Source organism: Oncorhynchus nerka, linkage group LG15 (genome assembly GCF_034236695.1).
Source record: "Oncorhynchus nerka isolate Pitt River linkage group LG15, Oner_Uvic_2.0, whole genome shotgun sequence".
In the NCBI taxonomy this organism is placed as follows: Eukaryota; Metazoa; Chordata; class Actinopteri; order Salmoniformes; family Salmonidae; genus Oncorhynchus; species Oncorhynchus nerka.
Window position 1 is genome coordinate 73,145,021 of NC_088410.1, and position 14,775 is coordinate 73,159,795.

Sequence of the window (14,775 nt, forward strand, 5' to 3'; positions counted from 1 at the left end):
AGACACTTACCATTTGGAAGCTTTTGACTGTTTTCCTCCAGCCATCCAAACAGGTTGGCAAAGTTGCAGTTGCACACCCAAGGGTTGCCCTCCAGTCTCACCACCCGTAAAGAGGGCAACTGGCTCAGCGCCCCCACCTGAAGGCCAGACAGGGCGTTACGCTCCAGCTCCAGTTCACGCAGGGAGGTGAGGCCCAGGAATGCATCCTCGTTGACCCTGCTCAGATAGGGGTTATTGCCCAGGCGGAGTTTGATCAGGCTACGGGACTGCCCAAAGGTCCCCGAGGGGATCTCAGTCAGGTTGTTGCTGCCCAAGTCCAGAAACACCAGCCTGGAAGAGGTGCTGAGGGTGCCCGGCTCGATGTGGGACAAAGAGTTGTTCCGTAAGTCCAGGTAGACCAGGTCACTGTAGAGCACTAGGAAGTCAGAGGGAATGCGGGGGATACAGTTGTCAGACAGAAGGAGCCTGCGGACGTCCAAGGGGATTTCATCAGGAAGACGGGTGAGTCCACGGCCGCTGCAGTCCACAGTGTGGGGGTCCGGGCACAGGCAGCTAGCTGGACAGTTTTCCCCCTGAGCCCGTAAGACAGAGGACAGCAAGACGAGGAGAGGCTGGAGCCAGCAGACACATGGCAACATGGTCAAGGGGGTAAGAGCAGAGAGGGGCAGAGGAGGCTTGGGGTGAGAAAGAATGGGAAGGGGTGTCGGGAAAGAGAAGCTGGGGTGAGGGTCAGAGGGCGGGAGATTAGGAAAGGGGAGGGGAAGGGGAGAACGAGAGGGAAAAGGGGGATCAATCCCTGTGCAGGAGCATCCTGCCGTTCTTGAGATTCAAATCTGAGACAGCTCCGGCATCAGGCAGCGAGAGAGCAGCGTCGAACGCTGTGTTCCGAGATATCATGTAGCAAGCATCCTGGATAGAATAGAGCACTGCTGGCTTTGAAGAAGCTTAGGGGAGGGAGATGGCAAGAAGTGGGAGGGAGAGAGCGAAAGAGAGTGAGCGAGCTAGATAGAGGGAGAATGAAAGAGATCTCAGCAGAAAGATTAGGGTGGTTTAGCAAAGGTAAATAGAAACTATAACGAAGCAGGAATAGAGAGAAACTGGGGGCACAGACAGGGGGAGGGGGGCTAAGGAGGGGGCTCTGTCCGCCGGGTTAACCCACAGTCGATCTTGGGGGATTGACTGAGGAGGACGCCTGGGTCTCTGAAACAAAAGGATACACGCCGGGGTAAGTCAGTCTCAGGCAGATCAAGTGAAGAGGGAAATTGTTACATCCCTCCATTTGTCACAATGTTGCAAATGTCGGAGAGACAGACAGCAAGGTTTATTGCGTGGGAATGCCTGTCGATCTGATCTGCTGCTAATCTAAAAGGATATACAATCCAACAGTAACACGGCTGAAGTGTATGCAAGGTTTTTTATTCCTTCTCTACCTCCCTGTGCTCTGCAACTCGCCAGCAGAGCAGAGCTCGACAAAACACTCCCCAGCTGGGTCCCGACGCTCTGTTGCTATTGAGAGAGAATCCAAATGTCCGTGGAGAAGTCATATTCATGCAGATGACAATCCTGAATTTAGCACAGTAGCAGTCAATTGAATGTCTGTCTGTCTGTCTCAGAATGTGCCAAGGTTTATCTCATGCCCTCCTCATTGCTATGAAGGAGGCGTGCCTTTAGCATGTTGACAAAACATGATGTCACTTCCTAGTGTGAAAATATTTGGGTTGTTTCACTAAGATTTTTACAGTTTTTAAATCCCAATCATTTCTATTACTGATTGTCATGAATTTAGCAAATAAATTAATAATTAAATGTATGATTAATTAATATACATTGATATAAATATTGATATTACAAAATATTTTGTGTCATTATGTATCGCTTTTTTAATTTGTATTTTTCATATTTTATGGTTTAACCTTTTGATATCATAGACTAGTATAAAGGGCTTTATATAATGGCTTTGTTGAATACTTGTTTCTGATTGGCTTGAAGGGCATTCTAGAGAATGCATTATTTCCCTTTATACAAAGGGTGGGTCTAATCCTGAATGCTGATTGGTTAAAACCGCATTCCAGCAGATGTCTATTCCACAAGTTACCACCGGCTAAATCTTTGACATTAAAATGCCTATTTACTCTGTTCCATCTGACTGCGCAATCCACTGTCTCATCAGCTCAGCCAGGCAATTTATAAACTTTATCTCCACTATAAAAATCATCTAGACAGTATGTCACATTTATTTTAGAATAACATTTAGTTTTCAACAGCAGAGATTTGTATAAACCTGCTGTCTGTCTCTCCGACATTTGCAACATTGTTTCAATATTCAAATTCGATCTCCAGCTGTCCCATAGTAATGAGCAAGTCAGGAGTCGGGATGAGACAGACACTCCTTACAAAAAAATTGACTGTGGTATTTTGGATGCAGTAATTGCAGAAGAACTACAGTGCACTCTGACTGCACATTTTGTTTTGTAAGGGAGGCAGGCAGCTTTCCTCAGCCAGTCGAAATCATGAATCCGCACCGTTTTATCAAATAACTATCAATAAAAAACAGGTCAACGAATTAAGTGCAGCAATTATATATATCAATTCAATTCAATTCAAGGGCTTTATTGGCATGGGAAACATGTGTTAACATTGCCAAAGCAAGTGAGGTAGACAACATACAAAGTGAATATATATAAAGTGAAAAACAACAAAAATTAACAGTAAACATTACACATACAGAAGTTTATTTTTTACTCATTCACTATTTTCCGTAGAACACATAGCCCCTTACATAATCAATGAAACAATACAAAAATTACATCCAGGTTAAAAATGATTTATATCTGAATAATGAATGTCGCTTTGTTTTATTTGTCCTCCCTCAAACAGAATATTATTTATCTCTCCTACAGTCTTAATCCCCGAGTCTCTGAGAATGAGACTCGGGGATTAGACAGCCTCACAGGAAGATCACCATTTTCAAGACGATCTTGTCCGAAGGTGACAGACAGCGCTACACAACCCGCCCACGCTACAGTCAGACAGATGCTTCATTATTATCCCGGAAAATGGAATAAGTCTCAACTGTGACCTTTTCAAAAACTGCACATATAACCTTCGCCCTTGTTTGCACTGCGAGCCAAACGTCAGCACTTTAAGTCAGCTCAGGTTATACAATGATCCTTTTGATGCACTGTCACAGTAGATTGCACTACAACTGCCTGATGGGAACAAATACCTTTTTTTCATGCAGCCACCGAGCACATGTGTGTCTACAATCTATATCCTTAATAGTAAAACACAAAGGGACCAGTGACTGCGTCTCAAACCACAACAGTGGAACAGGTTCAAATTCAGAATCTCAATTAGATTTCCCCAATGGGATCTGTATCAACAGGCAAATGGAATTAGACCAAGGTTGTAGCACAGGGACAGAGTGGAGGAGTCCTGAGAGACGTGGAGGGAGATGGAGTAGTAAAAAGCTCTGTATGATGGGATGTAATGGGAGAATATGGAGTACATATCAATGGGTAAATAGAAGCCCCGCCTGCCTGAGCCGTTATTACCAGTAGTGACCCTCTATAGTAATTCTCAACCTCGGCATCACAACATAAGAACGTGTGTCTGTATTTACAGAATACATTGTGTTTGGCAATGCAAACAGCTCCAGTTGTCAGTGAATAACAGCAACGCACCTACATTATACCTCGTCATCCGTAAACCAATGTCTCACATCCCTGCTTTAGGGTGTGAGCTGAAGTGAGTTCTTTTCGCTAGAAAGCACACCTGTGATATCGCTCAGAGCAGGAGAGCAGCTTCTTCATCAAAATAACGTCATATTTTCGACCTATTCCAGCACAATGATAGAGCGTTTCATATTGTACTCTGCAAGGGAAAAGCACATCTCTATTATACCCTAACTGTCATGTTTCATTACTAGACTTGTGACTTATGTGTTGCCAGGTAGAGGATCTATGAGCAGCAATACTCAGCCTGTGGTCGGCTAACCATCTCTGTATTTACACGCAAGCCAGACATTGCATATTAATAATGCTTTGGTTCTTTGTTGGATTTAGCGCCGCTATGATATAAAACCTGTTAGTTATAACACTAACAGGTTTTATATCATAGACACGGAATTAGCTGACTCACTGTTAGCTTTTTTTTGTTTTGTTTTGAACCAGCAATTTAATTATAGACAGACTCAAGACTCAAAGTAATATATTCTTCTAAATTGCGGAATCCAAACACTGTAGGCTGTATGAGTGTAATTTCCAACTGTCATTTATTTTTAATCAACATGTTTAATTACTATATTCATGACTGTGTTTAAGACATCCCTTCCCCCCTTCCTGTTGTGGCATGTTTGTGCCAGCTGAGTAATTGCCAAGCAGCTCAGAATGAAATGGACTGAGAACAGAGAGATTTGGTTAAAATGGAGAGGTTTCCAAATTGAAATGCATGTGGAGCACCACTCTTAGCAGGTATGACGGCCTCCAACTCCCTGACGAGAGTTGTTCAGTCGGAAACGGTTATCTTGTGTAAATTCAGGTCTGCTGGCTGTCAGTGCGTAAGAGCCAGGGTGAGTAATAGGAAACTTTGAAGGGTTGATTTAGGTTTGAAATGATTAACGATTACCATAAGATGTCAGTATAATTAGCACTAGGTATAAACAACACCATCAAAGTGGTCATTGAGGCCCATCTCTTCTCTCTTTCTCAGTGTGAAAATGGTGGTGGAGTATGGTAACTAGAGAATGATGGGACGGGGCTTGAAGATCTTTATATCGGGTGCCAGACGGAGGGAGATGCTGGAGTGTATTTGGGGCAAGTCTACGCTAAAGTACAAATAGGCCATTCACATTCTGCGGATATAATTTGGCAAAGTCCCTACTTACTTTTCACACTATGAGTTTAATACTATTCCAACTCCATTGTATCTCCGTATTATGCTGTGTGTGCCTTGAGCATAGGATGATTCAGGATGATTCATGAAATACCTTTTGTGTAACATCCTCAATGGCTTCAAATCCCACTCCAAACCTAAAAGATGTGAGGCTATTTAGTCTGTCAAAAATAAAGGCTGCGTGAAACACCACTTTCCTGACAGCTGTTAGCACAAACCGATCCCTCAGTATTTAGACCAATGTCGAGTCACTGAGGTGTTCAAAGTAGTGTAAATACAACTTGAGAGAAAAATATAAGCTCGAGCTTCAGCTATCACTGACCTTGTCTGCGAGCACCAACATTGATCCAGGTTTACCTCGCTGCTCGTCCTGGGGGATTCATTTTGAGAAATAACAACTCGTGTGGATATCAAGAACCTTGCCATTAATGTCAGCCACATCTGTGCTACTGAAGACTAAATGTATCATTGCTATTGCTGCTTATGCAGATAAATGAATCCCAAGCCAGATATATTAAAACAGAGAGGCTGTCTTGAGATGGGTGACAACAATATGTGGTTGTCTGTACTGAATACAAAACATAATGTGAAAATACAATCTTGTCCATACATGATCAAGGGCATTTTCACATTGACAAATCGTTGTATCTAGGAATTTGTAGTTCAGCATCTCTCAACAATGACATCTCACTATACTTCTCACTATCCAAGGATTAGACCAGAGGTTGTGCTTGAAGGGATCTTCAATCAGTCACACACCAATCAAAGCCCTCCTCCACTCCACTCAAAATTAGTGGATAATGACTGCACATCCTCCCTCTCAACCTATAAACTGTAAAGCAGATTGCAGAGCAGGGAGTAGTTAGTAGGGAGTAGTGAGTAGGGAGTAGCGAGTAGGGAGTAGCGAGTAGTGAGTAGTGGGTAGGGAGTAGGGGGTAGCGAGTAGTGGGTAGCGTGTGGAGAGGGACAGGATAGGAAACCCCAGCTAGGCGGCAGGCAGGCAACTGAGTGTCAACAGGGTTATATAACCCCAGCACTGAGCACAGCCCAGCGTGCTGAGTTAGTAAGTGTGGGGCCGAGGCAGGAGGGCCTTCATTCCCCACGGTTAACCACTGTGAGAGGCTCTCCACCTGCAATTAAAGCAGGGCACATCAATAAATGATGAATGTCAAGTGCAGCTTGTTATTTGGCTTTGCTGGTGCCCCATGCTGGGTCTTTGCTATTGCTATTGCGGCGGCGGGGGGTGGAGTAAGGAGGAACAAGGACAGGAGGTAGGGGGTTCATAGGCACCACACAGCAAATGTCACCTCCCTTAGAACACTTCTGGGAATGTAATGGACAGACATTGAAGATGCAGGAGCAGCTGTCGCGTCTTAAGCTATCTGTTGGCATTTGGGAATCTGGTATGCTTGCCCTGTGCCAGGCCAGGAAGGGAGGCAGGAGAGAGGGGTGGTCTGTCAGCCAAGGGCACAGTGGACAGAGAACCCCGGGCACATCTGACTCCCCATCATGGTGTTATGAGCCAGAATCACCCTGATATAACTTGTGTCCTCAACAGTGTCTGGACAAGCTAACCCTGGTTGGCTGTCTGTCACTGTGGTAGACCCCACACAACCTAAAGCAGAACACAACAGAGCAATAAGGAACACCACAAACTGCCTGTAACCCCTCGTCTCCTTAACTAACATGCAATAAGATATTGAGATTTGAACATACTGCCTGCAAAAAGTAATGATTGTGAGTATTTGACTTGCGTGACTAGTGATCCTTGTGGCTGTGTGGTTCCTTCTTAAACAGATTAGCCAGCCAGCCACAGGCGTGGGAGATGACAGCCCAGCACCAGTTATTAAGCTGATTGTTTCAGGCTCTTTATGATGAATGCAGTCAAAGTCTCTTGATCTCGGCCTGCTCTTTCAGATTGCTGATAGAAGAATATCCAGTCCAGTGCATCCCAGAATCTAAATCGTATTAGTCTATGCATACCAGCACCTCCAATCAGATGGTTCAATGACTCAACAATGCTTTCCCATGTTACTTTAACCTGAAATCTTGAGCTGTAGATAGGAAGTAAAAACATGATATGTGCTAAGTGTTACATTTCACTGGTGCCTTGAATCTGTTTTCTAACATACATAAATTATACTATATTGTTCTATGTTGATCTGTTGTTTGAGCGCCAGGTATAACAGTTCTTGTTACATCACAGTCTAGATGATAGATGTGTGTACACATCTATTCACAAGTATAATTCATGAGAATATGGTGAAAAGGCTCACCATCTGGTACATCCAGGACTCCAGTCAAGTGGAAGCAGGATCAGATGTTTATTGTAGTGCCAGTTTGACACACGCTGTACATTCCTCACTGATTTCCTACGGATTTGTGGGAGAGTATTAGATGCACTATCATCCATTTGGTGAGCCGTAAAGATTATACCATATTCTATATGACTGGAACCTCTCTGATTTATGCGCTCTTAGATTGTAAAGTGTGATGACATTTAAGAGCTGCTGCTATGTCACAGGGCAGAATAAAAGAGCAAAGACATTATTTATGCCTGCCTCAGTTATTTGTCAGAATACTGCATTGGATCAGTATCAATTTAGCTTCCCCTTTGTATTTTATAGCTACTGTACAACACACATTGTTCAATATCAATATTGCAGCTAAATGAACAGCCAGTGTGTCTGGTTGTGTGAATACTGCAAGTATGCATGTGGGATCTGTTGGCAGTGCCTTTTGGACGGCTCTGCAATATGTAATCTGTCATTGCTCATCCTGCAGAGGTCACAGCCCCTGTCAGGTGGGCGTGCAAGCCAGTTGCATGCAAGCATGATGAAATGTACATTAAACACATATAATTAAACGGTTATCTGAGAAGGGTGTGGGTAGGTTGGTAAGAGCAATGTTAAGGTCCTGTGTTCAATTCCCACAGGGATCACATACACATGCTGAAAAATATAGAGTCACTATACTGTCAATCGCCTTGGATAAAAGCTTCTGCTAAGTGGCGTAAATTAATATTATTATATTATTTTACTTTTTTCAGAATAATTAACTGCTCAATGAAACGGAAGGTGGCCTTCTGTTGATCTCTAAATCAATTGTAACTTCAAATAAAATATATTTTGGTATAAATCTTGTTATAATATAACTGTGATTTTTTTCATGCTTGGTAAACTTTTTTTGATGTTGTTGCGTACATGTACATGCCCTTCCAGCTCTACCTACCCAAGTAAACTGCTGAATAAGACAACTGTCTCATACTGCCATACAGCTCCTAAACCTATGATTTAGCAGGTTTTGAGTGCACATGAATATGCCCGTGTTTAAGTCTTGCTGAGTCACAGCATTCTATCAATCATAACACTCTCATGACTTGTTCAATATATAGCATCTTCTGGGAAAATAATGCTTGAATTAATGCGTATTACAGCACAAGAAAACTGAGACTGTGTAAGAATAATTGTGGTCCCTAGGACTCCATAAAAAGGTCCTGATCCTTTTGTAATCAGTGGCCATGGCAGACGTTAGTCAGGGGAAGCTCCCGACACTCATACATCCCTATAATACATCCCTGTAACCTCAGGACGAGCAGTGAGTAACCAGGGCTTTCTAAGTGTGTCATCTCTCAGCATGTCTAGTACTGGGAGTGGGTGGAGATAGTGACTCTAGTCACCCTACAGGAACCCTGAAAACAGCAAGAAGTCATACTGTACCATACGGGGGAGAGGACAGACTATATCTACAACATTCCTTGCTCTCAACTCTGTCACGCTGTTTGCCACTCGTGGAAGTGTGCACAGCTCGCCTGTCAAAGGCCAACACACAACTACCTTTCTTTGCCAACTGCCAGGGCAGATGAGACAGTTAGTTTGGTCGCAGGGTAGTATTACCCCTACACAACAGAAAGTGCCTCTCACTCCCACTCAGCTGTTCTATTGGTGGATGTGTTTATGTGGTGATGATGTTTTAACTTTGGCCTCAGGCGTCAATGTTTCTCTAATTTTCTCCTCACTGTATTTTGTTACCATCTGCACATGGTGTCAGCACGAACTGAACGTTTTCTGCAATGTCACAGTAACCCCGTCGGTAAGGTAATGTGTAATGTCAATCATGGGGTGTTTTTAGTTCTCTCTCCCTGAAATAATAGTTTTTTTGAAATATGAAAAAAAAAAAAAATTTGTTATTTTCAACAATGAAGGTTGTACAGATCACATTGACCCCTTCTCCTGGAGTATGAAAAGATTTGGCAATGGTCCCCAGAACCTTAAAAAGTTCTACAGCTGCACCATCGAGAGCATGGTTGCATCACCGCCTGGTATGGCAACAGCTCGGCATCTGACCGTAAGGCACTATGGAGGGTAGTGCGTACGGCCCAGTACATCACTGGGGCCAAGCTTCCTGCCATCCAGGACCTCTATACCAGGCGGTGTCAGAGGAAGGCCCCAAGAATTGTTAAAGACTCCAGTCACCAAAGTCATAGACTGTTCTCTCTGCTACTGCACAGCAAGCGGTACCAGAGCGCCAAGTCTAGGACCAAAAGCCCCCCCCCATTTGTTTTTACACTGCTGCTACTCACTGTTTATTATCTGCATAGTCACTTAACCCCTACCTACATGTACAAATTACCTCGACTAACCCGTACCCCCACACATTGACTCGGTACCGATACCCCCTTTATATAGTCTCATTATTGTTATTTTATTGTGCTACTTTTAATTATTTATTTGTTAAATATTTTCTTAATTCTTTCTTGAACTGCATTGTTGATTAAGTTAAGGGCTTGTAAGTAAGCATTTCACTGTTGTATTCGGCACATAAATAAAGTTTGATTTGATTTCATGTGATGGCTTATACTTTGCATGACAGTGTTTCTAGGGATGCTCGTTGTGCTGGGTGGGTGTGTGGCAGGCAATCACCTTTATGCATCTCTTTATGATGGTAGTATACTTCAATCAGAGTCCCTGTAGTTCCTTTAACCTGCATGAGTTGGCCACAATGCCAAGTCATCCTTCATTTCTTCGAACAATGGGAAATAGACAGAATTGGAGAGAAAATCCAAGGACAGCTCTACTCCCATTGTCCTCTGGATCGGTGGACCTCAACCCTGGCATGAAAAGGAACAGGAAGTCTACATCTGATTAAATCTAAGAAGTATCGAAGGGTTTTATGGAGAACATTCAGTACAACTGTCGGTATCTCATTTCAACTCAAAACATCAAGAGGTTGCAATAACTTCTGGTAATTAGTCACATTAAAGCAAGGGTACTGTGGATCAGTGACATAACGTTTAATGACACTGTGTCCAACTGGAAGGACAGACTGACTGACTGACCCCCCCAACAGCAATCCTGGAGGCCCAAGCTTTAGCTGTATCAATTTCCGAATTTGACTGCCCCCAGAAGTCTCACCTGGGGAGTGCTTGGTCCAGATTGGGCCACTCTAAAGACAGGACTTCTAACAGCTCTATGGCCGCTGTCTTCCTGTTTTGACAACCCCAAGACAAATCACTGCTATTCAAGAAGTTAAAAGTCAGATCCTCCATGTCAAAGCCGCTACATTTGAGGTCAAGAGTATTAGTCATCAGCCAACCCATCCATCCGTCAAGCCCTATCTCTATACATGCACGTATTTCAACAAGCTTGACTATTACTTAAGCTGCATTCATGTATATTTCATTAAATGAGCCATGAGTTAAGTGTCATACTATCTCTACATTTTCCTGTTCATCCAAGCGCACAAAATGGAAAAGGAAAGAACATTTCAAAGGAGAAACTATAAAGGGATGCAAACATGGCATTGGCAACCATTTTACAAGGCACACGGCTTCACACAGCTTTACACGCACACACACACACACACACACACACACACACACACACACACACACACACACTCACACTCACACTCACACTCACACACGGAGACAGACAGAAATACAGAGAGAGCGAGAGAGAGAGAGATAGAAAGAAAGAAAGAAACAGATATAGAGAGAGAGAGAGGAAGAGAGAGCGAGACAAACACACACACATCGACATTGCTGATGTGTGCCACTACCTGACAAAAGGGTCAAGAGGTCCTGCTGAGAAATGGCTTAAAATGATGACATCGTTAGCATTATGCCACCAGTGATGCAGGCAGAGGGCATGCAGGGTAGCACTGCAGGGTGGAGGGACAGAAATAACAGCACTCTGTAAACATCATCATCCCCTCCAGCAACACAGTCACAGAGCGCCCTGCCACTCTGTCTCACTGTGACCATCCCTATCAGAACACATAGCTCTTCAGCATTACAATGGACATGTGACCTGTAAGAATACAAGGGTTGTTATTTTTCAACACAAATATATGCTCCTGTTTCAGATCTCTGTGAACAAAGCATTAGAGAGGGATCAGTAGACTCAGAAAAAAAAGTGCTATCTAGGACCTAAAAGGGTTCTTCGAGTGTTCCCATAGGAGAACCCTTTGAAGAACCCTTTTTGGTTCCACGTAGAACCCTATTGGGTTCCATGTAGAATCCTTACCCAGACGGTTCTAAATGGAACCCAACATACTTCAACCTGGAACCAAAAAGGGTTCTTCTTTGGGACAGCCGAAGAACCCTTTTGGAACCCTTTTTGTAAGAGTGTATATCTCACTCAGATAGAATATATCAATCCCCTTATCAAAGGCACATTAACTTTGAAGCAGCTAATGAAAAAACATGTTCTCGACCATGGCAAGTTGAAGCAGGAAGATAGTTGCTACGGAGATAAGTCCTCTGAGCGCGAGGTGTGACCTACACGTCACTGATTTATTCCTCCCTCTATCCCCATTCCCCTCAATCCCTCTTTCACCAGCGTCACAGGTCATGTGACTAGGGTACAACACCAGCCACACTCCGTCACTGCCTGCTGTCAAAGAGGACAAAGACAGTGACATTGCTTTTTTTCAAAGTCATCCCTTCACATACGACGTGTGGGAGAAAATATTTCTGAGTGACACCAAAGACATCTACCTCCTGTTCGCAGCAAGTCAGCAAGTGTAAGAATGTTCTGTTAGTACATGCCATGGCCAGCATCCTTCCACACACACACACATATACACACACACAAACACAGAAAGACACTTGTGAAGAAACGTTATGACATTTGAGCTGTGTATGGCATGTCACAACGTCCCCAAGCGGGCGAAAGGCACATCTGAGCAGGTGATGGATAGATTCAGTCCAGAGTGACATTCAGAGAGTCTGTCCCTGTGAGTGGATTAAAAACGCACCCACACACACATACTATAATAACTTGCACACAACCATACATATTTGTCTTGCCTTTTACTACGACCCACAATCACATCTTTAAGGTAGAATATCAGTGTGTCCAGGAAGTCTAACCCAGAAATGCATAATATTTCCCTCACAGTGTAACAGTAACTCAGTGACGTTAAAAATAGGTTAATGAGGTGAGGCAGGAGTTACTCAATCAGTTATCACAACTAGCAGATAGCTGATGTCTCCAACATGAAAAATACTGTTGTATACTATGGTATTAATAATACAGTATTAACTGTATTGTTTTTGCGGAATTTAAGTCCGCAAACCAACCATCTCAACTGCCCTGGCAGTTATCAAAGAAAGGTAGTTGTTTGTTGGCCGTTGACTAGTCAAGATAGAGTCACAGGTTGACAGGCGCACCATGCACACTTCCACAAGTGGCAAACAATGTGACAGAGTTGAGGGCAAGGAAAGTTGTAGATATAAGCTGTTCTCTCCTCCGTATAGTACAGTATGACTTCGCGCTGTATTCAGGGTTCCTGTAGGGCAGTGGTTCCCAAACTTGTTATTGTGCCGTACCCCTTCAAACATTCAACCTCCAGCTGCGTACCCCCTCTAGTACCAGGGTCAGCGCACTCTCAAATGTTGTTTTTTGCCATCCTTGTAAGCCTGCCACACACACACTGTACCAGGGCTGCCCAACCTTCTTCCTGGAGATCTACAGTCCTGTAGGTTTTCAGTCCAACCCTAATTTACCATATCAAATCAAATCAAATATCTGATTCAGTTAGTTATTGAGAAGCTAATAAGTAGAATCAGGTGTGTAAAATTAGGGTTGGACTGAAAACCTACAGGACGGTAGATCTCCAGGAAGAAGGTTGGGCAGCCCTGCACTATACAATACATTTGTTAAACATAATAATGAGTGTGAGTTTTTGTCACAACCCAGCTCGTGGAAGTGACAAAGAGCTCTTATAGGACCAGGGCACAAATAATAATATAATAATAATCAATAATTTTGCTCTTTATTTAACCATCTTACATATATAACCATATTTGTTCATCGAAAATGGTGAATAACTCACCGCAGGTTAATGAGAAGGGTCTGCTTGAAAGGATGCACACACCTCTGCAATGTTGGGTTGTATTGGAGAGAGTCTCAGTCGTAAATAATTTTCCACACACAGTCTGTGCCTGTATTTAGTTTTCATGCTAGTGAGGGCTGAAAATCCACTCTCACATAGATATGTGGTTGCAAAGGACATCAGGGTCTTAACAGCTCGATTTGCCAAGGCAGGATACTCTGAGCGCAGCCCAATCCAGTAATCTGGCAGTGGCTTCTGATTAAATAAACATTTTACAGAACTTGTTGCAATTTCGATGAGGCTATCTTGTTCAGATATCTGTAAGTGGACTGGAGGCAGGGCATGAAAGGGATAACGAATCCAGTTGTTTGTGTCATCCGTTTGGGGAAAGTACCTGCATAATTGCGCACCCAACTCACTAAAGTGCTTCGCTATATCACATTTGAAGCTTGAGTTCATTTGCACAGAAAAAAATCATACAATGATGGAAAGACCTGTGTGTTGTCCTTGTTAATGCAGACAGAGACGAGCTCTGACTTTTTAATCATAGCCTCAATTTTGTCCCGCACATTGAATATAGTTGCAGAGAGTCCCTGTAATCCTAGATTCAGATCATTCAGGCAAGAAAAAACATCACCCAGATAGGCCAGTCGTGTGAGAAACTCTTCATCATGCAAGCGGTCAGACAAGTGAAAATGATGGTCAGTAAAGAAAACTTTACTAACCAAGCTTGTCTCTCAATTCCAAAAACATGTAAATACTTTGCCCCTTGATAACCAGCGCACTTCTGTATGTTGTAAAAGTGTTACACGGTTGCTGCCCATATCATTGCATAGTGCAGAAAATACACGAGAGTTCAGGGGCCTTGCTTTAACAAAGTTAATCATTTTCACTGTAGTGTCCAAAACGTCTTTCAAGCTGTCAGGCATTCCCTTGGCAGCAAGAGCCCCTCGGTGGATGCTGCAGTGTACCCAAGTGGCGTCAGGAGCAACTGCTTGCATTCACATTACCACTCCACTATGTCTCCCTGTCATGGCTTTGCACCATCAGTACAGATACCAACATGAGCAGCAGCTACATTTGGTTAGTGGAATTCCCGCTAGAGAGTAATGGTTAATGTAATTGGATGTTAAATATTTGACTAGGTTACCTGTATTTGACATTGTGTTGTTATTTCGCTGAACACTAGATGGTTTAATTAATATTTTCGGCAGTAAAACGGGGATACTCAGGCAAGAAAAAAACTAGCCCCGTTGGAAAATATAAATGGAACGTTTGAAAATGAGAAGAAATGTAAAAATAAATACATGTATATATATTTGTTTAATGTGAATCACATTTTTATTTGGCGTACCCCCGACGGCATTGAACGTACGCCTGGGCGTACGCGTACCCCAGTTTGGGAATACTTGCTGTCGGGTGACTAGAGTCACTATCTCCACCCACTCCCACCACTAAACACGCTGAGAAATGACACATTTAGAAAGCCCTGGTTACTTACTGCTCGTCCTGAGGTTACAGGTATGTATTGCAGACTGTAGT

The 14,775-nt window shown here is 43.2% G+C and overlaps 1 protein-coding gene across 2 annotated transcripts in view; it reads right to left on the bottom strand.

Moving 5' to 3' along the window:
* LOC115143270 (leucine-rich repeat-containing protein 38-like) overlaps positions 1-1,631 on the bottom strand; it is a 32,408-nt gene extending 30,777 nt beyond the window's left edge. For both annotated transcript variants that reach the window (XM_029683489.2, XM_029683488.2), the window contains exon 1: positions 11-1,631. In XM_029683489.2, coding sequence (XP_029539349.1) covers positions 11-638 — 628 coding nt within the window. In that variant the 5' untranslated portion in view covers positions 639-1,631. The remainder of the gene's footprint in view (positions 1-10) is intronic.
* Between the last annotated feature and the right edge of the window lie 13,144 nt (positions 1,632-14,775).